At 42.1% G+C, this 25,789-nt stretch overlaps 1 protein-coding gene across 1 annotated transcript in view; it reads left to right on the forward strand.

The window, feature by feature from the left end:
- Positions 1-2,360: 2,360 nt before the first annotated feature.
- Positions 2,361-25,789, forward strand: part of lyrm4b (LYR motif containing 4) — a 57,473-nt gene continuing 34,044 nt past the window's right edge. Inside the window, exon 1 of the mRNA XM_071906492.2 lies at positions 2,361-2,464. Coding sequence (XP_071762593.1) covers positions 2,379-2,464 — 86 coding nt within the window. The 5' untranslated portion in view covers positions 2,361-2,378. The remainder of the gene's footprint in view (positions 2,465-25,789) is intronic.

Consider the following 25,789-nt stretch of genomic DNA (forward strand, 5'->3'; position numbering starts at 1 on the left):
GCTGGTTGCTTAGTTGCAGAAAATACTACGGAGGAAGAACAGCAACGGCGAAAAGTACGACCAGAGATTTCTTTGCTTGGACCGACGACGAGGTGGAACTGTTACTGAAAGTAACACACGAGTATAAGGCGGTCGAGGCGGACGTCGTGACTGATAAGACCCAATCAGGAAGCGAACGTGGGCGTCTGCGTCATCGTTTTCAAAAGTCTCCGTTTCCGCCCGTCCAGACTAAAACGCAATCCCGGAGTTTTCGAACTAAAACGGGGTCAGCAGCGTTTTCAAAAGTCTCCGTTTTAGGCGTCCGAAAACGCCGGAGTAGTGCGGACGCTAGGCGTAAACGTAGCAAAAGTTATGCGTTTTAAAACGAAAACGTATTAGTGTGGATGTGACCTCAGTTAGCTAAGGCTCGCATCACATAACAGTGACATCCTGGGTTCAAATCCAGCCTGGGAAATTTGTCATGTCATCCCTCTCTCTGTCTCCAACCTTTCCTCTCTAACTCCAGTCAGCTATCAAATAAAAAGGTAAAAATGCCCCCAAAAAAACAACATAAAAAACATATAAATCATATAAAAAAGCAATAAAAAACTATAGAAACGCAAAGCCTGACGTCAAAGTCAAACTAAGAAAGATTTAGCAGCAGCTGGAGGGAAGTGAGCAGATTCTTACAGTTCAGCTCCATCCTCCGGACAGAACGAACTCTTCATCCTCTTCATCCTCTTCTTTAAGAGCAAGCAGAGACATCGCTAACTTTCTCGTCCATTTTTATACTTCAACAATGTTATCCCCTTTGTTACTTCAGGTTAGCTTGCTAGTGCTAATTAGATAACTTGCATAGCAGCAGGAACGATGTGCCGCTCACAGAGCTGCACATTGCATTTCAGCAGGAGAAACAAGCTTCCTATCTGATTCCAGACGAAGAGCATCAGCTAAAATGTATGTTTATATTTCAGGCATTTAGTTGGCGCTCTTTTCCAGACCAATGATCAACTTACAGTGAGTGCAACAGTAGAGTAAGTTTCATTTGCTAGATACTCATTACAAGCAGCCAATAGCAAGGAGGTCAAAGGTCATGGCCACGCTGCCCTGACAATATTCAGTTCAAATGTAACTCAAACCTTCATGGAACTGAAGCAAAATGTTCTGCCCAGTCTCTCTGGGAGCAGATTCAGTTTCACTGTCTGTATCCTGACAAAGGCAAATCAAGGAGATGAAACACTTTGTACTAAACACCTGATCCAAGCCGGTCTACCCACAGGACTACTCGACTCGAACATGCACTTCCACAACAAAAACCTCAAGTAGCAGTTTCACAGGAATTAGAGGTTGAAGAGGCTCTAACTGTCATCCCTCTCTCTCTCTCTCTCTCTCTCCCGTCTTTCCAGTTTCTCTCTACTGTCTCTCCATCAAAAACAAGCCAAAAAAAATGTGAAAAAACAAACTAACTAAGCATGCACACTGTCACCAACTCTGTGACTAGTCACTGAAATGCCAATCATCACTTCATTTACATTTCAAATGGTCAAAAACAAAACAGCCATAGCACTGAGTGGTTAAACACAACCTATGGCAGGTTGAATGCTGGACAGTTAGTGATATAAAAGTAGTTGTAAAGTAAAGTATGAGTAAAGTAACCATTACCCAAAGTAATTCTGCATGCATGGTTTCCAGTATAATGTATGCAACGCTGGAAATAAGTCTGAACTGCAGGCCAAAACAGATAGATAATCTGACAGGAAGGTCAAACCATAATAAACAACACGTGGTGATGCTACATGTCTGTCTGCTACAGTAAGAAAGCACTTTAAAGCTTCTCTGAGACAGCGGATAAAGCTTTATGTCTGCATACCTGCTGTGTGTTTAGAAACTTAAGATGCAATGCAGCTCAGTACTGTAGTTCAGGCTAGTGTGTTTGTAGCACAGCAGCTAACATGCTGCTCCATAACAAGGACATAGGAGGCTAAATGAAGTGCTAATTAAGTCCGAAATATTCTTGTTTTGTGTTCTGAAGTTAGCCGCTATAACCAGGTAGTGTCGTTCATTCATAATAACGTGTCAGTGATGTGTTAACATGAATTATTAGGGGAATAAAAATCAGCAAATGTAACTCACCTAATGTCACACTGCAGCGTTGGGTTGCTGTCAGAGGACGGAGTATATGCCTGTGTGTATTGAATTATAAACATCTTTTAAATTTGAATAAACAAATTTTACTGTGCATTATTTCTAACATAACCGTCTGTAATTGTGAATATTACGTTGTAAATGTACACAAGGGAAGAGAAACCCGAGGACGAGGCTCGTGTTTTTGTTCAGGCGCTCTCTGAACGCGCATGACTCGGGGTCCTGAGGCCGAAGGTCGCAGCGTTGTTAGCAACATGGCAGCGTCCACGAGAGCCCAGGTGATTTCTCTTTACCGAATGCTTCTGAGAGAGAGCGGGAAATTCCCCTCGTACAACTACAGGTAAGCGGACACCTTTAAGCCGTCTGGGTGTTGCTGTGAGCCGGTTCAGCTGCAGCGGCGGCGGGTTAAAGCGGCTAAAGAAGCTAGCTAACGGCTGTGTTTACATTAGCCCGCCTGACAGCTGCCATGCCCTCGGTCAGTCAGTGTCATGCTGTTCAGCGGATAAACAAACCACTACTATATTCCTGTAATGTTCCTATCGGGACTTACAGCGTGTCTGACACTGGAGGACTTTGTTGTGTGTTTACCTCATATGGTTTCACTGCAGTTAGTATTCCTATAATCTGCTGTAAGGACTCTTTGTGTGTCTATGGTACTCAATAGTGAGTCTGTACTTTTGTTTTTCCCTCTATAATATTCCTATCCATAGTAGTCCCATGATGTCACACATGCATTTCCTACCGCTGTGGTGCTTTACCATGCACAGCTCATTGGCTGTGGCTGTTTGATTATAATGACCTGTTAATGCTTCTGCTTCTGGTATATAAAGGACTAAATGGCCTTGCTCCAAAATATATTTCTGAGTTACTTATTGGTTTTTATGAGCCATCTAGGCCTCTCAGGTCGTCTGGCACAAACCTCCTATCTGTTCCAAGGACAAAATCTAAATCTGGTGAAGCTGCTTTTGGTCGTTTTGCTCCCAGTTGCTGGAACAGACTCCCAGGTGACCTGAGATGACCTGAGGTGACCTGAGATGACCTGAGCTGTGCCTCCACCATGCACGTTTTTAAAAGGCGACTCAAAACCTTCCTGTTCTCTAAAGCGTATAGTTGTTGTTGTCCTTCCTTCTTCCAATGTGTGCCTGTATGTATACGTGTTATTTCTGTTTTCCATGTTCAATTTTTGCTTTTATGTGAAGCACATTGAGTTTCCCTGTGTATATACGTGCCATATAAGTACATTTTTACTTACTTACTTATTTAATTTAGTACAATCACCTGTTCTTACCAAGATGGCCATGTGGTGATGGAACAGAATACTATGAACAGACTCTAATAGTGAGTCTATTCTACTCAATAGAGAGTTTATAGCGGTCTTATAGTATTTTATGGCATTTTACCTCCTATTCTGTCACTGTAATATTCCTGTAGGGAATCTGTGGTGCTCAATAGTGAGTTTATACTAGTGACCTTATCATACTTTATGGGACGTTTTATCGGCTGTGGTGTCACTATAATATTCCTATTTGGACTTACAGTGTGTGTGGTTTATACTGACTTTGTAGTACTTTGCTGTGTGGTTATTTCCTATAGTTTCACTGCAGTATTCCTATAATCTGCCAAAAGGACTCATCGTGGGTCTGTGGTGCTCAGTAGTGAGTTTATAGTCTGTAATAGTGGCCTAATTGTACTTTATGGTATTTTTACATCCTGTGATATCACTATAATATTCCTATAGGCAATTATAGTGCGTCTGTAGTACTCATCGGTCAGTTAATAGTGACCTAATCCTTCTTTATGATATTTTTACCTCCTCTAGTTATGGTTACAATATTATTATGTTGTTCCTATAGGGACTTGCAGAGTGTCTGTGGTTTTTTAACCTTACTGTACTTTGTTAATTTTGTTCTCCTTTGGTATCACTGTAATATTCCTATAGGGACTTTAGTTTAGCTGCATTTGTATAGTATTAAGTATTGTATATATTCAGAGGTGTATGAAGTATACAGTATTGGAAACTGTACAATTTAAGGTACCAGTTGAAGCCGTTGTCAGTTCAGAATGAGATGACAGTGGGTGGCAGCATCAGTATTCATCCAAGACACTGTGTTACATAGGAATAGAGTAGTTACCCTCCACTTTTATCATGTTCACATCTTACTGATCCCTTGACTTGCCTATTTCTGTTAAAATATTATGTAGCCACTTAGGATTTAAGACTAATTTACAAATATCTGGCATTAAAGTGGGCTTCTGTTTCCACTCCTCTAGAGGAATGTTCAGTAAATGGATGTCGTTATGCAGTGCTCAATGTCATAACAGCCACATCATTAATTAGCATACAGAAAGCCTAAATTTTAAGAAAAAGCTACTTCATATGTGACTCATCTTGAATCTCAACAACTGTATGATCATTATTTAATCCTGTTTGAGTTCTAATTCCTAAATTTCTAATGCTCTTCTACAAACCTTTACTATTCAGCCGGCATCTGGAGTGTTTCCCCTAGAATTTATTGTGTGTGTGTGTGTGTGTGTGTGTGTGTGTGTGTGTGTTGTCCACTGTCAGTTTCAGTACTGCATGTGGATTAAATGGCTCTTATGTGGATACTTCATGCTTGTCTGTGCGGTCTGCTGATACAAAGTTTTGAACATCTCATTTATCAAATCCTGTTCTTTTCGCTGCTCTGGTTTTGCTTTTCATTGCATTACATTGTTTTGATGAATCAACATGGCTAACAAGCGCTAATTAATCCAAAATAAGCAGAAAGAATTAAATTCCTCCTTCATATCAGATGTGGATGACGCTGACTGGCTGATATCAGATATTTAACGAAAGGCCAAACCAATACATCAGCAAACTAATATATTGATCTGAAGAGTCCATCAGACAGAAGGGTCGTGGGGTTTCTGCAGCATCAGGTCCGGAGCTGCTGGTCTGGTTTCTAACTGATCTGTGACCTGATTGGTCCGCCGGCCTCCTGCTGCTCCGTCCTGCAGGGACTGAACCGTGACGGCTCGACGTGTACGGCAAGACAAAAGGGTCAAAACGTGTTTACATTTGCATGTAACCTACACAACAAACATATTTCAAATTGAATCCACTCTCAGAGAGACCAATCACATTCTATTCTGTACATTTCTTATTATACGTGTCCCACATGTTATTATACACGCATGATTATGTGATTTTATGATTATGCGATTATGATTTATGTAAAGAGCTTGGAAAAGGGCCGTTTATGTATTCTGTACCTTTTTGAGTTAATCTCGCTAAATGCTTTTAAATCCAAAATGAAAGAATTGGAAGCAAATCAGAATGTTACTATTTTTATTAATTAACTTTCTCAACTGTGTAGCGGATTTTTTCTTTTTAAAATGTTTTGTTAGTTTATGCTGTATTTTGTATGCTTTGCTTTTATTGTAGTCTGAAATTTATTAATCTCAATGGGGCTTCCTGGTTAAATAAAATTAAATAAAATGATAAGAACCATAACTTATCATATGTGCATAATAAGAACTATGTGTTATCATACATGTATTACAACAAATGGAACGTGTGATAAGAGAGCCAATCTTGTTATATAGTATTTCTGTCCAATCAGTGGATTTCGTATTGATTCTTTATAAATGATGATTGACTGCAGAAGTGAATTGCAATATCCAAGCATCAAGGTCAGCGGTGAATCAATAAGAAATGCACTGATTGATCAGAAATTCTATATAACAAGATTGGCTTTCCTATCAAACACGCTCATTTCTCATCATGATAACATATAATAAGAGATGTACAAAGAATAATGTGATTGGCCAGTCTGGCAGTGAAATCGTTTTGATTGGTCATTATCAGACGCGTTTGTTATGTGAGAAAGGCGTAAATGACACGTTTTGACCCGTCTGGCTTGCCGTACCGCTCAGCCGCTCTCTCCCCTGATCGGCCGTGACGCCTCCTGGATTTATTCTGGAATCAATCCAAGCTGCCGAAGTCAAAGCTCATGCTGTCAGAATGAAGCGAGGCTCATATTGGATTAATATTGGATTGCATCTCTTGAAGCGGCGCCTGTTTTTTTTTTTAAATCTCATTTTTATTGACTTGTATTCTCAATAGTCTCATTGACTTTGTTATTACTGTGGTGTCCTTGTTTCAGCTTTCACTTTCATTGCTGCTTCATATCACTCTTTTGTCTTTTTTAATTCTGTCAGATCTGTTTTCCTGTCTGTGGGGAACTGTCTGTCTCTCTGTCTGTCTGTTAGCAGGATAACTCCAAAAGTTATTAATGGATTTGCATGAAACTTTGTAGAAAGTTTGGTCATGGGGCGAGGAAGAACTGATTAACTTTTCACACCGATTGGACAAAGGGGGCGTGGCAGTGGGCGTGGCTTCTCAGTAAAAGGCATATAACGTGCGAATGGATTCACATTATCATTAAACTTTGTGGCCAATCAGCAGACAGAAGAGACAAACCCTCCATTATTGGCCCAATCAAACAACATGGAGAGCTCATTTCCTGTTTAGACAGAACCGACCTGCTAATTTTTCCAGAACTTGGTCCAGTGGTGGAAGATCAGCTCTAATGGAAACTGAACAGATAGAGAGCCGATTGGTCATCAAATGATCAAATGATTAAAGTGTGTAGAATGTGAACAGGCAGAGCTCATGTCCCATTCAGGTCCAGTCAGGAAAATGTGAGACAGGTTGATAATGTGACATAGAAGAAATTATTAACTTTTGGTGAAAATCCAACATGTGGAACTGGAATATCTTGACAACTGCACAGTGTTGGTGGAGGAATGAACTCTACTGAGTGACATCTAGTTTCATTCTGTTTTTGGAAAGTTAATAATATTGTTTAATATTAGTCTAATTATTTTGTCTGAGTGGTGGATGGATATTATTCTGTAAACACTACTAAATAACGTTGTGATGATGGAACTGTGGTGCGGCCAAGTGATGACATTTGAAATGTCTACTGCAGAGGTGTGATCAAGTCAACTTCGCTCGAGTCCCAAGTCTCAGTCTCATGTCTTAATGCACAAGTCTCAAGTCAAGTCTCAAGTCTAAATGTAGATTAGCAAGTCAAGTCCAAGTCAAGTCCATGTCATTAATGTCAAGTCTCAAGTCTAAATGTAGAACAGTAAGTCAAGTCAGAACAAATCAAGAGTCCAGTATCAATTTAATATCTTAAAGAAAACTAAATATCTAGGACTTTTCAATGCAATATGGTTTTAATAGGATAAAAACTTGGTAAGAGCATCATGAGTTTGATTTCTATAATCAGTTTCAACTAGGGATGCCCCGATAACGTTTTTTGCCGCCGATCGTCTATGAGCCATATCTGCTGATACCGATCGGCCATACCGATAGTTTTTTTGTTTTGTTACAGCAGCTGGTATAGCAGTATTATAGGTCTAACAGTTTCCATTTTACATACATTTCATCCATCAAATTGAGTCCTGGTTAAAAAGTATCCACATTTCTTTTTTTCTACCTCAATATTTACTTGATCATTATGTAAACAAAACCATGAGCGTTCTAGGTAGCAACATGATTTAGTGAGATAACGAAGCACAAGACTCAAACTGTTGCCACTTGCCTGTGTTGAGTCGAGTTAAATAATTGGAGACACCCTCCGAAGATATATATCCGTTTCAGTCTTTGTTTTTGTATGTAAGTGAATGTTCTTAAGAGGGAGAGAAATGAGACTTTTCAGTTGCCTCTCCGCTGTTAGGGTCTCGACGAGACCTTAGATCGGGCCCAAAAAAACAAACCCGACCCTACCCTGTCTGAGCCCGGCACGGGCCCGTCCCATTGGCTGCATTTATGGGCTCAAGCCCGGTTTAAAACTGAAATTTTCTTAGTAAGTTGGCTGTTTATAAGTAAACTAATTCTGAGTTGTTTGAATGACAAAAATCTGTTCAGAATTACGTGCGGGATCTTACTGAATAGCCTACTTCCTCTCACAAAGTAGGCTACTCGCAAAGCGAGTGTGGTGCCGTAGGCAGCGAAAACCCGACACTTACATTTCAAATCGTAACCTTTTGATTAACTGGTGATAAAAACATAATTGACACAAGGAATTAACAATCAGACTTTGCGGATTACAGAGAAATTTGAATGACAGAAATCTGTTCAGAATTACGCACGGGATCCATGGTCATCACCCTGCCTGCGTGCGCACGGCGCCAGAGGAGAGGAGGAGACGCTGTGCCGCTGCTGACTGAGATGTGAATATGTATCGATCACAGTGATTGATACATAAGGTTTAAGGTTACAATGTTATAATACATATAACATTCTGATTATCACACCAAATAGCTTACTCCCCGCCCCAATTATTAAAAAAAAAAAAAAAAAAGATGTTATATCTCTGACCACGAGACCGGCCCGGCCCGGGCCCGAGGAATGGAGGGGAAATTCCTACCCGGCCCGGCTCGGGTTCGGGCAGAGAATCAAACCTCTGCTCTCGACTGTCGTCCAGTTCAGCACCGCGGACAGCGGTGCAGAGTGCAGACCAGTATGTAAACAAACGCACATGGCTCACGTGTTTTGCGTCCATTCCATACAAATTCAGAAAACAGAATTTAAATTCAGTCGTCTGCTGGAACAAATCTCATCACTTTCAATCTAAGTCATTTACACAAACACAAGATCTCAAGTCAAGACTTTAGAAACCTTTTCAAGTCATCAAAGTACAAGTCAAGTCAAGTCTTAAGTCTTCTCTTCATGCATCAAGTCAAGTCTCAACCAATTAAAATTATGACTCCAGTCCCCACCTCTGGTCTATTGTCCTAAATGGAAGGCAGTTTAGGAGGATTTTGACCGTTTGATCATGAAACCAACTTTTCTGAAAGAACGAAAAACCAAATTCCAGATTTGTGTAACAGGACCAATAAAGCTTTACTCTTCTTTCCAATTTTTCATCTTCATCTTCTCCTCCTCCTCCTCCTCCTCCTCCACCTCCTCCGTCGTCCTACGCCAGCTGCTGTCGTCATCAGTGTAGAGCTGTGGGACCCTGTACTTAATAAGGCCTGTGTGTGGGTGTGTGTGTGTGTGTGTGTGTGTGTGTGCGTGTGTGTGTGTGTGTGTAGGGTGAGGTAGGGACAGCATCTTCAGCTGTCATAACACACACACCCCGCTCCACACGGACATCAGAGAGCCGGCGCTCCCTGCTCCCTCCTCCACAGGCCGCCGCTGTGTTGAATTATTGAGCGTCCAGATGAGACGGCGCCTCCTCCCGCTCTCGCTTCAAATCAAATAAATTCCCTCCTCCGGCCCACAGATTGTCGAGCGGTTAAGTCCGCCGCCTCTCCCGCCGCATGTTGACGCAGGACTCGGTCCCGGCAGAGCAAAAACACATCCTGGACTGACCTGAGCTGAACCAGGTGCTGCGCAGAATACAGAACACAGTAGAGTCCACACTACAGCTGGGCCATAATTCACTATTGTCCTTTATTGTCTTTCAGTGGAATCAGATGGTGACGATGTTGTGATTAGGGCTGGGCGATACTGACAAAATCTAATATCACAATATTTTAGACCGAATATGATATGATAATGTGACGATATTTTGGGGGAATGAGTCTTTGTGCTTTCATAAGATATTTACACACATGAACATTTTGAAAATTAGTAATGATCATTAGTAATGTGTAATCAATACTAAGTAATGTGGATATGATGAGCAGGTAAAGCCGATCGTTCGTTTTACTCAGCCAGAACAGGCTGATAAGTTCATAAAATTGTGTCACTTTACTGTAACGCAGCCTTTACAGTTATTTATGTCATGACAATATCATCATCTAGTCTCATATCACGATATCGATATTATACAATATATCGCCCAGCCCTAATTGTGATACAATAACAAGCAAATTTTATCTAAAATCTCTGAGATATAAAACATTATTTATTTTATCATTATTTGAAACTAGTGAACACTAGTGATCTGTTCAGATATGTCAGTCACTAGTGATCAGTTCGTCAGTCACTAGTGATCGGTTCAGATACGTCAGTCACTAGTGATCGGTTCGTCAGTCACTAGTGATCGGTTCAGATACGTCAGTCACAAGTGATCGGTTCGTCAGTCACTAGTGATCGGTTCAGATACGTCAGTCACTAGTGATCGGTTCGTCAGTCACTAGTGATCGGTTCAGATACGTCAGTCACTAGTGATCGGTTCGTCAGTCACTAGTGATCGGTTCAGATACGTCAGTCACAAGTGATCGGTTCGTCAGTCACTAGTGATCGGTTCAGATACGTCAGTCACTAGTGATCGGTTCGTCAGTCACTAGTGATCGGTTCAGATACGTCAGTCACTAGTGATCGGTTCGTCAGTCACTAGTGATCGGTTCAGATACGTCAGTCACTAGTGATCGGTTCGTCAGTCACTAGTGATCGGTTCAGATACGTCAGTCACTAGTGATCGGTTCGTCAGTCACTAGTGATCGGTTCAGATACGTCAGTCACTAGTGATCGGTTCGTCAGTCACTAGTGATCGGTTTGTCAGTCACTAGTGATCGGTTCATCAGTCACTAGTGATCGGTTCAGATACGTCAGTCACTAGTGATCGGTTCAGATACGTCAGTCACTAGTGATCGGTTCGTCAGTCACTAGTGATCGGTTCATCAGTCACTAGTGTTTGGTTCAGATACGTCAGTCACTAGTGATCGGTTCGTCAGTCACTAGTGATCGGTTCATCAGTCACTAGTGATTGGTTCAGATACGTCAGTCACTAGTGATCGGTTCAGATACGTCAGTCACTAGTGATCGGTATGTCAGTCACTAGTGATCGGTTCATCAGTCACTAGTGTTTGGTTCAGATACGTCAGTCACTAGTGATCGGTTCGTCAGTCACTAGTGATCGGTTCGTCAGTCACTAGTGATCGGTTCATCAGTCACTAGTGATTGGTTCAGATACGTCAGTCACTAGTGATCGGTTCAGATACGTCAGTCACTAGTGATCGGTTCGTCAGTCACTAGTGATCGGTTCATCAGTCACTAGTGATTGGTTCAGATACGTCAGTCACTAGTGATCGGTTCGTCAGTCACTAGTGATCGGTTCAGATACGTCAGTCACTAGTGATCGGTTCAGATACGTCAGTCACTAGTGATCGGTTCGGGGAAAATCAACCCCCCCCACACACACACACACACACACACACACACAGAAAACGGCTAACGAGGAGGAAATCTCAGACTGAATGATGGAGTGGAACCAGATGGACGTTCAGTCTGAAGATCAAGCTAGGAAAAATGTAAAATATCGAAAAACCTGTCTGTATACTGTATTATAATTTATATCGCAATGGCAATATTCAGCAGAATAATGGCAATATTATTATTTGTCAATATTGTGCGGCCTTAACGCCTCTACATGTAAAGTTTTCAGGTCTGTGCTCTTCATCAGATTGAAGATCGTAGAATCAAATCCCTCTCTCTCTCTCTCTCTCTCTCTCTCCTGCTCTTCCCTGCTGTCTAAACAAAGAGAACAATGTTAAAAACTGCCCACTTTCCTGTTTTAGGAAAAAAGAAAGGCTAAAAAAACAATATTTTTTTAACCCTGGCCTGCTTCAGGGTGGGGCTTTCCCTTCAGAGCTCCAGTTTGTGATGAAAATTTGTATTTTTTTTGGGTTGTGGTAGAAATGACCTGAATAAGCCTCAGCCAGACGATGCTGGAGGCTGTATTTTGTTCTCTCTCTCTCTCTCTCTCTCTCTCTCTCTCTCTCTCTCTCTCTCTCTCTCTCTCTCTCTCTCTCTCTCTCTCTCTCTCTCTTCTCTCTCTCTCTCTCTCTCTCTCTCTCTCTCTCTCTCTCTCTCTCTCTCTCTCAGTAAGATAGCAGCTGAGGCCCTTCGCACTGCATGGGAGAAAGGGAAGAGGAGAGAGAGAGAGATGGAGCTTAGGTGAATTGGAAAACTCTGCTGCAAGATGAAACTTTCGTGATCGTGGGGAAATTGGGTCGTTGCAAATAGTACAGCAAGGAAAAATAGAATATAAACAAAAAGAAATAGAATAAAACAAGAATATATCCAGTCGGGGTTATAAAAACATACACAGCTGACAATGTGAGCTCCATCCATCCATCCATTTTCTTGCTGCTTATTCAGGTCAGGGCAAGAAAATAATACGTTTACCAATAATTGTAAATGGGGGAGAAAAAAGTGGGAGACAGGACTTTGGCAAAGTAAATTCTGCCAATATACAAAAAAACAAGTGTCTCGCTTTTTTTTGCCTACTTACAATTATTGGTAAACGTTTTATTTTCTTTCTTCCATCATCATAAGTTTCCTCCGGCTGGATTTCGGTGTTCCACTTGTTCAGACTGAAAGGTTTAATAAACATAAAGAAAGAGATTCACTTCAAAACAATTCAGCAGCAGGACTAGTTTTTTATATATAGTCAGAATCTGCTTTGTCGGCGTTCCTTTATGTGCTAGAAGTGATTTTCAGACTGTTCCTTAGAGATTTAAGGTGGATTAGCAGCGGTCTACTTGGATCGCTGAACTCCTCACCTTGTCACAGAGAGCGAGGCCGGCTGTCCTGCGGAGGAAGCTCATCTCAGCCGCTCGTATCCTCGATCTCATTGGTTTCGGTCACGACCCGAAGCCCCTGACCGCAGGAGAGGGGCGGGACGAAGGTCAGCCGGGAAGTCGACAGCTTAGCGATACAAGGCCAATCTCACCATCCTTCTTCGGAGATCACGGTCTGATGGAAGCCAGAACATGTCGCCATTTTCACCTTATTTGGACAGATCAAAGTAGAGAGAGAAAAGAGGGGGAGAGATTGGGAGAGAGAGGGAGATGACATGGGACAAAGATCCTCGGCCGGATTTGAACCCAGGACGTTGCGTTTGCATGGTACAAATTAATGAATGAGAAGTATTGGGAAAACTATGGATTGCAGCTTTATTAGGGTGTGCACAATTATAGCAATATAATATACTGAGGCAAAAGGCAGAAAATGTACAAGATGGGATTATACAGAAACTATGAGCAGTATGTATAAGTATATATAAGCAGTATGAAATGGGTGGAAACATTATTAAAACTCACTCAGTAGAGATCATACCTCCGCCAACGCTATGCAACTGTCCAGATATTCCAGTTCCACATGTTGGATTTTCACCAAAAGTTTCACCAAAAAATTAATAATAAATCTTCCATGCTTCATCACCAACTGGTTTCACATTTTCCTGACTGGACCTGAATGGGACATGAGATCTGCCTGTTCTCATTCTGCACACTTTTAATCTTTTGATCTGATGATGTCACCACCACATGACCAATCAGCTCTCTATCTGTTCAGTTTCCATTAGAGCTGCCTTTCCACCACTGGACCAAAGTTTGGACAAATTAGCAGGTCGGTTCTGTCTAAACAGGAGATGAGCTCTCCAGTGCCTCCATGTTGTTTGATTGGACCAATAATGGACAGTCTGCCTCTTCTTCTGTCTGCTGATTGGCCACAAAGTCTGATGGTGTTCCGTGAATCTGTTCTGAAGTTATATGCCTTTTTCTGAGAAGCCACGCCCACTGCCACGCCCCTCTTTGGCCAATCGGTGTGAAAATTTAATCAGTTCTTTCTTGCTCCATGACCAAACTTTCCACAAAGTTTCATGCAAATCCGTTCATAACTTTTGGAGTTATCCTGCAGACAGACAGACAGACGGAACGAGGCGTAAACAAAACTAAAAATGTGAATATACAGCAAAAATCCATATATGATGCGCAAAATGTGCATTGTATTCACGTTAACAAATCTACAGAAGGCCATGCTTTATGTACAGAAGGTTTCGTACATAAAAACGTAAATGTACATTGTAAAAAACATTAAACCTCGTCAGTATATTCGCTTTACAGATGTAGATAACACATTTACAGAATGACGAGAGAGAATGAGGATGAATGTTGATGGAGAGAAGTCAGTTGGAGGTGGATAGACTGAGTTTCTGAAAGGCCAAGAGACGGATAACAAGTCTGTTTATCGTCTTTGTAGAAGAACAAGGAGAGAGAAGAGAGACGTGGACGAAGAAGAAGAAGAAGAAGATGGGGGAAAGTTTCTTAAACAGCCGACTATTCTGTGAAGCGGTGAAGGGGGAAGAAAAAGGCAGACAGATGCAAAACTCTCTGACAAAATTGGACATAGTTACAGTGCGGGAGAGAGAGAGATTTGTCTGTTGGAGAGCAGAAACACAGACGGATATAACAAGCTGAACAAAGGTATGAAAAGAGAGAGAGAGAGAGAGAGAGGGAGAGAGGGAAAGCCCTGAAGGATATAACAAATATTGGAGAGGTATAAAACAAGAGTCAAAGCACTGGAGGATTTATTAGAGATAAAAAGAGAGTTGGAGATGATGTAGACCACACAGGGTTTTCCACCATAAGGAAATGTATGGCAAGAAAAACAAACTAGAAAAAATCACTTTGAGTTGTTTAACTTTTGGTGCAGTGCAGCCCTCCGACCAGCAGGCGGCGCTGGTTAGTAATAACTCTAACTGCTTATTGGTTGTTTAGGCGGGGCTTTCTACTGTGCGGCATGTTTGGCAAAAAACAAAATAGCTCCCAACTATATATATATATATTTTTTTTCACGGTTTTTGTAACTTTTGTGATAATGATTCTGCTTCTCGTGTGCATATTGCGTTGTTTTTTTAAAAGTCCATATCATGTAAAGCAGGACTCCCTCTTCTCTGTGATGATAAAGGAGTTGGATGTGTATCTAAACATGGTGAAAGTATCAAAACTAAATCCACACAATCCATATTAGAAAAGCGAGCCTCTAAACGAGCCGTTTGGACTTCCGTAACTTTGTGGCGTCACAAAGGTTCGCTCATTATCATTTCTGTAAGAAATAATAGACTAACAAAGTGTTTTTTTCAAAGCGGTTGAGCGGTCGTCATTGTTTATTTACCAGATTAGATTCTGGTTTTCCTAAGAACCCCCATGTTAAACTCAGTGGAGTATTGCTTGAAAGGATAAGGCCGTTGTTTTTTAATGCATTTCTTTAGGGCTGCAACTAACGATTGTTTTCATTGTTGATTAATCTGTCGATTATTTTCTCGATTAATCGATTAGTTGTTGAAAATGTCAGAAAATGGTGAAAAATGTAGATCAGTGTTTCCCAAAGCCCAAGATGACGTCCTCAAACGTCTTGTTTTGTCCACAACCCAAAGATATTCAGTTTACTGTCATAGAGGAGTAAAGAAACCAGAAAATATTCACATTTAAGAAGCTGGAATCAGAAAATTTGGACTTATTTTTCTTAAAAAATTACTCAAACCAATTAATCGATTATCAAAATAGTTGGCAATGAATTTAATAGTTGACAACTAATCGATTAATCGTTGCAGCTCTACATTTCTTACCGTCAACAAATCCTATGAAAATAACAAAATCAGCAATGAATTTGTTTTGCTAACAAGTCTCGTGCCCAGTGCAGCCTCATGTCCCAGCAGCCATAGAACTCCACTGTATTAAAAAACTATTAAAAACCCGTCACAGAGCCATGCTGCTGCTCTGGGCAACATATTTCATCATCACGATGCACCGGGCCGGCCGACTTTTTCCTCAAACAACTTAATAAGCCGGCTGTAAACACGCTTTCCATCTCAGGAAAGTAGTTCCGTAGCACAGAAAATAGTCCCCGGCGTAATGAAGAATTTGTTCCCATTTGAATTTGATTTGGTAATAACTACAACAGTCTGACTTTTCATGGTGACAGTTAGCGATTTTTAAAAGTGTAACTATGTCTTTGTGAGCTGTATTTAAAGGTTTTTAGCTCACAATTGGAGCCAATGACTTCCGGGTTGAAGGCTAAAAAGGGAACGAGGGAAGTGGGAAAGTAACAAACGCATTGTTGATTTTGTTATTTTCATAGGATTTGTTGACGATAAGAAATGTATTTTAAAAACAGCAGCCTTATCCTTTAAGGACAAACTGTGTGAGGCTCCAGTGAGGAGAGACAGCAGTATTTAGTATCTATCTGCAGTGTGTATGTGAGGACGGCCTGTAGATTCACTGTGATGAAACTGCGAGACATCTTGAAATCGATCCGGCTGATGCCACTAATACACAAATCAGCGTATGACATCATCTGGTCCTGATGACAGGGGCCCGGCCCAAACAAACAAGCAAACCTTTAAAGGTATGAATTCAGGTGTGAATCTATTGTGTTAGAGATGGATAGAAGGAGACAGAGAGGGAAATGGAAAAGGAAACGGAGAAAGAGAAGAAGAAAGGGAAGTGCAGAGGAGGAAGCAGACTGTCAGAAGTAGGTCATCTCTGCACAGGAATAATAACAAACAACAACAACTGACTCTCTCTCTCTCTCTCTCTCTCTCTCTCTCTCTCTCTCTCTCTCTCTCTGTGTTAATCTCTCTCTCTCTCTCTCTGTTAATCTCTCTCTCTCCCTCTTTGTCTTTCTCTCTCGCTGCGACTAATTCTGTCTCTTCTTCTCTCCCTCTTTCCCTCTGTCTCACTTTGTCTTTTTCTTTCTCTGTCCTCTTTATGTCACCCCTTCTCTCTCCCTCTCTCTCTCTCTCTCTCTGTCTCTATCTCTCTCTCTTTCTCTCTTTGTCTCTCTCTCTCTCCGTCTTTCTGTCTCTATTAAAAATAACTCTTCCCCAATGGATTCCAGGCAAACTAACAGTACGTCAGCACTGACTGTGTGTGTGTGTGTGTGTGTGTGTGTGTGTGTGTGTGTGTGTGTGTGTGTGTGTGTGTGTGTGTGTGGAGACAAGCTGTCAAGTATTCAGAGCTGAAAAAGGCTTCTGATGAATAAGTGATCACGGAAATCTCCTCTCTTCCTCCCCTCGTCTCCTCCTTTCCTCCTCTTCTCCTCCTCTTCCCTCTCCTTTCCTTTCCTCCCCTCCTCTCTCCTTTCCTTTCCTCTCCTCCTTTCTCCTCCTTTCCTCTCCTCCTCCTTCTTTCTCTTCCTCTCTTCTCTTCTCATCTCCCCCAGATCACATGGAGAATTCCCTCTGAAGTTTCAGTGACGAGACAGACACACACACACACACACACACACGCTCACATGCAGATTACACACAAGTGTAGAGTAAAAAAAAAATGATAGTCATTCACACATGCACAGGCCTCTCTCTCTCTCGCTCTCTCTCTCTCTCTCTCTCTCTGTCTCGATATTATATCTGATATTACTTATTTTCTTCTTTCCTTCATTACTTCCTTCATTCCTCCCTTCTTTCCTTGCTTGCTCATTTACTTGCTTAATTATTTTCTTATTTACCTGAGTCCTTCATTACTTCCTTCCTTCCTCCTTCCTTCTCACCAGCCTTCCTTCCTTCCTTCCTTCCTTCCTTCCTTCCTTCCTCTTCATGTGAACCTCTGGAAGAGTAACAGCTAATGGGGATCCTCATAATAAACAAATAAGCAGTCACTATTTAACCAACCAAATTGTTAGAGTAGTTAATCTGAATGATGGAAGAGTAAACTAACAGAACATAAAGACAAAGTACGACCACTAAGATTGGCATCGCTTCACTTGATCAAACTATCCGTCGCTTTTGAGTGCTTCACTGGGTATTGGAGCAAATTATCTTTGTTTAACATGATTTACTTATATAGAGCTATCTTTTTATTCTTTCATTTTGCTCAAATATAATCCTTAAGCATATGTATGGAAAACGTAATCTTGAAATTATGCTTTACTTTCCTAATAAACACAATTGCACACAAGTGAGGTGGGTAAGTGTCTGCAGCTGTAGAGTGTTAGCAGAGATTTTAAGCGTGCGATGATGTAATACGTCCACGCTGTTTGCGGGTCACAAAAATAAAAAAGGTCACAAAAAATGCCAATTCCACAATCGCCCAAATATCGGCAGTAAAAATAATATTGGACCGATACAGATGTTGCTTTTTAAAGCTGATATTGGCTGATACTGATCACCGCTAAACGCCGTAAAGTTCTCACAGTTTGTTGATGTCTGGATTTGTTCTAGTTGGATCGGCTTGTTCCAGACAAAGTCAACTCAAATACATTAATTAAAATAAAACAAGTCAAATGAAATCAAAGGAGCAAAACTCAAATAAAACATTCTTCTTTCTGTAACTATTCCTTTCTTTACACTTGTTTCGTTTATATTCTGCTACTTTCTGTACTGCGGTTGAGAACTGCGTCTCGACGGCGTCTTCCAGCTGCTGCACCTGACTCGGTTAATTGGCTGCGGCGCCGCGAGCCGTTTGCTCCTATATTCTCTTGTCGACCTTTCACCTATAGGGGGCGTCGTCGGTCTTGAAACAAAACTAAACTGGCTGTAACACCGATGGTCTGCCTCGGTGCGTCCTGACTCACGCCGGTGTGAGCGCTGCACAGCCGAGGTTTTGGACTGTACCGGACCGCTGGCTGCTGCTAATTCCCAAACCCTGATTGCTAAAAATTCTCAGCATTTTCTAAATCTCTTTGTTGTTCTTCTTCCCCTCCATCCATCGTCCCGCTCGTTATGAGCCGGGCTCGTTAGCGGCGGAGGCTGAATCCATCAGACTGATGGAGGAGGCTGCGGGCGGCCTGTTGAGCCACACTGCTTCACCTCCTCCACACTTCATTCTTCTTCTGCTTCACTTTATCCTTCTGCTCCAAACTGCCTGGGAGACGCTTTCTACTGATCTGTCTTCCTTCTGTCTGTCCATCTCTCCTTCCTTCCTAATGACTTCCATCCTTCTCTCCTCCCTCCATTTCCTTCACCCTCCCCAATTACTCTCACCGTTTCTTGCTTCCTTTTTTTGGTAGCACTTTACAATAAGGGTACACTAAGTTAAGGGTTAGTTAATGCTTAATAAGGGCTAGTTAATGCTTAATAAGCATTAAATAACCCTTAATTAACGGTTAACTAATGTGTAATTTACTAATGGTGTTCATGTTAACTAAGGTATTAATTTATACAATATTTAATAGGTTATAAAGATGACTATTAAATAATGTATAAATTAATACCTTAGTTAACATGAACACCATTAGTAAATGATTACCAGACACATTAGTTAACTGTTAATTAAGGGTTAGTTAATGCTTATTAAGCATTAACTAACCCTTAATACCCTTTTTTCTCTCCCTCTTTCATCTCCTTCCCTTTAACTCCTTCCTTCTCTCTTTCCTTCTTTCATTGCTTCCCTCTTCCCTTCCCTCACTCAGCTCTTTCACTCATCTCTTCCTCCCTTCCTTTTGGCCATTCATCCTTCCTCTCCTCCTTCTTTACCTCCTCTCTCCTCCCTCCATCCACTTTCCTCCTTCCTTCCAACCCCTCCTTTGGTCCATTCCTTCATTCCTCCCCTTTCTCCCTTTTATCTTTCCTTGCTTCCTTTTGTTCTCTCCCTCTTTCCTTTCCTTCCCTTTAACTCCTTCCTTCTCCCTTTCCCTCTTCCATTGCTTTCCTCTTCCCCTCTCTCAGCTTTTTCCCTCGTCTCGTCCTTCCTTTATCTCTTTCTCTTCCTTCCTTCCGTTTGGCCATTCATCCTTTCCAAATTCATTTTTCTTCTTCTTTTTACTTCTTCATTTTCCCTTTCTTTTCCAAACTGCCTGGGAATCATATCGTCATCCATCTGTCTGTCCTTCCTTCCTAATTGCTTCCATCCTTCCCTCCTCCCTCAATTTCTTTTACCCTCCCTAATTACTATCATCCTTCCTTCCTTCATTGCTTCCTTCCTCTCTTCTTCTCTTCCCTCTTTTATTGCCTCCTTCACTTCCTTCATTGGCTATTTCCCTCCTCCCTTACTGTCTTCCTTGCTTCCTTCCTTGCTTCCCTCTTTCCGTCCTTACTGCCTTCTTTCCTTCATGACTTCTTTCATTCCTTCATTTTTTGCATTCCTCCCTCCCTCCCTTCCTTCCTTTTCCGTCTTCCTTTCCCTCGTTGGCTCTTTCCCTCGTCTCTTCCTTCCTCTTTCTCTCTCCCCTCCTTCCTTCCTTGTTTTTGACCATTCACCCTTCCTCTCCTCCTTCTTTACCTCCTATCTCCTCTCTCCATCCACTTTCCTCCTTTTGCTCTCCCTTCCTTCCTTTCCCTCTTCTTTTCCCTTCTCCCTTTTCTCTTTCCTTGCTTCTTTTGTTCCCTCTCTTTCCCTCTTTCATTGCTTCCATCTTCCCTTCCCTCGTTAGCTCTTTCCCCGGTCTCTTCCTTCCTCTTTCCCTTCCTTCCTTCTTTTCTCCCTTCCTTCCTTCATTGCTTTTGGCCATTCACCCTTCCTCTCCTCCTTCTTTACCTCCTATCTCCTCTCTCCATCCACTTTCCTCCTTTTGCTCTCCCTTCCTTCCTTTCCCTCTTCTCTTCCCTTCTCCCTTTTCTCTTTCCTTGCTTCTTTTGTTCCCTCTCTTTCTCTCTTTCATTGCTTCCATCTTCCCTTCTCTCATTAGCTCTTTCCCCGGTCTCTTCCTTCCTCTCTCCCTTCCTTCCTTCATTGCTTTTGACCATTCACCCTTCTTCTCTTCCTTCTTCACCTCCTCTCTCCTTCCTTCCTTCCTTCCTTCCTCTGCAGCTCCCTCCATCTCACCTTCAAACGCACCTAAACCTCATTTCATCGTCGTTCCTCCTCTCATTTTATCACACGACCACCGTGTGTAAATTTGAGCCATCACACTTTTAGTAGTTTTGTCTTAAATCCTAAATGAGAGAGAAAGACAGAAGGAGAGAGAGAGAAGGTGATAGAGAGAGAGAGAGAGAAAGAGAGAGAGAGCTTGCCAGGTAATGCAGTAACTTCCCAAGGTCAGTGTGTAAGTTTCCTCACATCAGACAAACTGCCAGCTGTAATGAAGCCCGGTCCATCAGGCAGAAGAGTTGAAAATTAAACCGATAGTCATTTTGCCAGAAAGCTCCTCAGCTTCCCTCCATCTGTCCGTGTTTCAATTTACTGTCTCATCCATTCTTTATTAGCCTGTAGGACGCGGCGCAGCCTCTGGAGCGTGTGGTCTCTGTGTCTGCGGCTGGAAAAAACACAAAGAAAAGAAAAGGAGTGAGTGTGTCCGTTTTTTCCTGGTCTTTGTTTGGTCCGATTTTTAATAATTAGGATTTAACACCAGCCACTGTTTGAATTTTGTTCAATTTTGGCAGTGGCTAAAGTTCGGTAGGCTTCTTTAATTCCTTCCTTCCATCCCTCCTTCCTTCTTACTATCCTTCCTTACTCCCTCCTCCCTTCCTTCCTTGCTTCCTTCCTTCTCACCATCCTTCCTTCCTTGCTCCCTCAGTTCCATCCTTTTCCTTCGCCCCCTTTTTCTCCTTCCTTCTGATCCCTCCTTTCATTCCATTCATGTCTTCCTTCCTGCTCCCCTTTAGTTGTTAATTTCTTCCTTCCTTCCTTCCATCCTTCATTCCTTCTATTCTTCCTTCCTTCCTTCACAACATCCTTCCTTCCCTCCTTCCTTCTTACATCCTTCCTTACTGCCCCCTACCCTCCTTCCTTGCTACCTCAGTTACATCCTTTTTCTCCTCCCTCCTCATCCCTCCTTCAATCCATCCATTTCTTCCTTCCTGCTCCCCTTTAGTTGTTAATTCCTTCCTTCCTTCCATCCTTCCTTCCTTCCTTCCTTCATTCCTTCTATCCTTCCTTCCTTCATTCACAACATCCTTCCTTCCCTCCTTCCTTCTTACATCCTTCCTTACTGCCCCCTACCCTCCTTCCTTGCTCCCTCAGTTACATCCTTTTTCTCCTCATCCCTCCTTCAATCCATCCATTTCTTCCTTCCTGCTCCCCTTTAGTCCCTTTTTCCTTCCTTCTCACCATTCTTCCTTCCTTCTTCTTCTCCTTGCTTCCTTAGCTCCATCCTTTTCCTTTACCCCTTTCCTCTTTCTTCCTTCCTTCCAACTCCTCCTTTGGCCCACTCCTTCATTCCTCCCCATTTAAATGTTTAATTTTTTTTTTTTTGCTGTTAAATTGACAGTGGCTAAAGTTTGGGAAGCTTGTTTACTTCATCAGGCGGTTTGGCAGCTAACCCTATTGAGTTTGATTGATGTGGGTTTTTGAAGGCTGATATCTATATTTTTAGACTAAAGTCACTAATAGCTGATTTTTTGTGCCAATATTTTGTGCCAGTTTTCAATATTCTTAAATTTGTGCCAAAACATTCTAAATATTCAGTGTCTCACTCAGAGTTTTCTTCTCATCAGGGTGAAAAAGCCTCTGAAAAAGCATTCAGAGCATCATGGGACACTAAAACTCTCCACTGAAACCAGACTGATGAGATTATTTTAGTGTCAGCATGAAGGCAGAGATCACATGAATGCCCAAAACGTGAAATGTATAAAGTGAAGAAGTGATAATAAAGTTTCTGAGATAAGACGAGGCTGCATGGGCTTTTACCAAGAAATGCACTACACACACACACACACACACACACACACACTCAGTAGGTTACACACACACACACACACACACAATCAGAAGGCAGAACAAGCATCCATGCACGCACACTCCCACACACACATCATTAGACGACTCGTATATCAAATAGAAGTACACACCCACACACACTCTCACACACAGAAGTAGACCACTCATACATCAAATACGTTCGCAGGAGCGCTTGCACACGCACACACACACACACACACAGAGAGAGAGAGACACACACACACACACACACACAGCACATCGGCGTATTGATCTGGGCCCTCGCTGGCTGTTCTGCAGCTCTTGCTTTGTGTTTCTGTTTCACTGAGAAAAGCTGCGGAAAATCAAATCAGAGCTGATCAGAACCGAGCGGCGTGGATCCACACACACACACACACACACACACACACACACCCCGCCCCCCCGCTGAGCGCCGCCTCGCCGCTGAGAAGAAACGGCTGTATTGGTTGATTTGTTGTGTTTCGTGGCGTGCCTGCAGGCCTTCAGCAGAGGATCCAGAGAGTCTGAGAAGTGGGTCTTGTTGTTGTTTGGCCAACAGTATCGACCGCTGACGTCACGCCGCAGTTTGAGTCTGCAGGAGACGAGAAATAACCTCCGTTCTCACTGCCTTAGTCACAATACTATGGTTTCTCTCTGTATTTCTTTGGATGATTTATCTCTAACATTTGGTGGGAGGTTTTATCCAAAGGTCCACAGAGTGTGTGTATTTTTAGTATGGGTGGGAATCAACATGATCTCATAGAAAGTTGTGAAATGAGCACAACTTGTCTCTTTTTTCTTTTCTTTTCTTCCTTTTTGTCGTTCTTATCGTACATTGTTTTCATTTTTTTGGTACTTAGGTGAGATACTATAAGCCCCCCTCTGGGTTTCTTTCCTCACCTGCACCATCTGTGTTTAGTTGCATGTTGTGTTTGTTTGTTACTATTTTCTTTGTGCGAAATAAATAAAACGAAACAACTCTGAAACGCAGATTTACCTGCTGAGGACACGAATCATGTGAAAATGACGTTCCTCCACCATGAACTGGATTCTGTGACAAAAACATGAATTGGACATTGGACATTTTCTGGTTAACGGTTCAGTTTAGGAACTAAAAGAACTTGGTTAAGGTTTGGGAAAGTCTTTGGTCGGTTAAATAAGAAAAACGTTAGCTAGAAATTAAAATTTGACTCACAGTAGAAATTTCCTTCCTACAAGCTGAGAATTGAACTCCGGTCTCCGGCATTGAAGTCAAACTGATCGTCCATCCAGCACCCGACCAGCGACCACAACACCCTGACTGTCAGTGAGCTGCTGCACTGAGACTCTGCTGCCTGGTTATAGTCGTGTCTCCTTCAGGGAACCGCTTCCTGCTGGGAAAACAGAGTAACACCACTTTACGTGCCTCCAACACGTAATAATGATCAGGTTGGTGTGGAATCAAACCCCCTCACCCTGGAAGAGTCAGGTCCTTGCTCTGCACATCGACCTAATGCCGCATCCATGTGCACGAGTTTTACATCCCGAGGGTTCAAAATGGCCGTCATGGGAATAAGGTCAAGACTAACAATATTGACGAGAGTTTGAGTCTGGAAGTTTAAATTCAGTATTCAATTTTATAGTAATTGCTCAATATTTTCATCAAGTGTTTTCTGCAAGCTGAAATTCCATTATTTTGGAGCTGAGCTTGGTATCACATCACTCCTCGCCTGTCAGAAACGTGTTGAGAGGTTTCCTCCCGCGGCCGGAGGCTTCAACCAGAGAGAGAGAGACAGAGAGAGAGGGAGAGAGAGAGAGGAGAGAGAGAGACAGAGAGAGAGAGAGATGTAGTTTCCCCAAAAAGATTTCTGCCTTGTTGTTTTTGAGGTTGACGTCGCACCACAGCTGGAGTCTGCGCTCACTCAGGAGAGGAGAAATGTCCATTTTGACAAGTCTGCCCATCATATAAAGAAGATGTAGCTGTGGTGGTTTAGCTGGATCTGGATCTGGATCTGGATCTGACGTCACCTCACAGCTGGAGTCTGAACTCTCTCTCTCTGGTTTGATTCAGTCTCTCAGCGCCGGGTGGAAGAGATGGAAAACAGGATGATTAGTTGAGACCAGTGATTCTCAACCTTTTTCATATCGAGGACCCTAATCTAGTCCACATTAGAGCCACAGACCCCCATGTGATGAGATTTTGTCTTTCTGACCCAAATCTGAGAATATTTTTATTGTCAGATTTGATTTTGTCCAGAATCCCGTGACTATCTGTACTGCAGGTAGAGAGATAACAGAGAAACTATCAGGACAGTCATTCTTCTACATTATCTAACTGTTAACTTCTTGTAAATAACACAGTTTACGTTGAGATCCACTGGTCTAGACTATTCGAGGGACACAATTATTTCAATATTGCCAATATGCAGTGAAATTGAAATGAAGGAAGGATAGAAGGAATGAAGGAAGGAAGGATGCAAGGAATTAACTAAAGGGGAGCAGGAAGGAAGAAATGAATGGAATAAAAGGAGGGATCAGAAGGAAGGATGGTGAGAAGGACGGAAAAAAGGACTAAAGGCGAACAGGAAAGAAGAAATGGATGGATTGAAGGAGGGATGAGGAGGAAGGAGAAAAAGGATGTAACTGAGGGAGCAAGGAAGGAGGGTAGGGGGCAGTAAGGAAGGATGTAAGAAGGAAGGACGGAAGGATGGATGTTGTGAAGGAAGGAAGGAAGGATAGAAGGAATGAATGAAGGAAGGATGGAAGGAAGGAAGGAATTAACAACTAAAGGGGAGCAGGAAGGAAGAAATGGATGCATTGAAGGAGGGATGAGGAGGGAGGAGAAAAAGGATGTAACTGAGGGAGCAAGGAAGGAGGGTAGGGGGCAGTAAGGAAGGATGTAAGAAGGAAGGAGGGAAGGAAGGATGTTGTGAAGGAAGGAAGGAATGAATGAAGGAAGGAAGGATGGAAGGAAGCAAGGAATTAACTAAAGGGGAGCAGGAAGGAAGAAATGAATGGAATGAAAGGAGGGATCAGAAGGAAGGAGAAAAAGGGGGTGAAGGAAAAGGATGGAACTGAGGGAGCAAGGAAGGAAGGATGGTGAGAAGGAAGGGAGGAGGGAGTAAGGAAGGATAGTAAGAAGGAAGGAGGGATGGAAAGAAGGAATTATAGAAGCCTACCAAACTTTAGCCACTGCCAAAATTGAACAAAATTCAAATAGTGGCTGGTGTTAAATCCTAATTATTAAAAATCGGACCAATCAATGATATTTACAGTCATTTTTTACAGTTTTTTTCCCTCTTACGTCAGTTTGATGCTACTTACTATGATGTGTGCTATGAATTTACATTATTAAGGTTTATAT

The sequence above is a fragment of the Centroberyx gerrardi genome, chromosome 22, assembly GCF_048128805.1.
Source record: "Centroberyx gerrardi isolate f3 chromosome 22, fCenGer3.hap1.cur.20231027, whole genome shotgun sequence".
Taxonomy (NCBI): Eukaryota; Metazoa; Chordata; class Actinopteri; order Beryciformes; family Berycidae; genus Centroberyx; species Centroberyx gerrardi.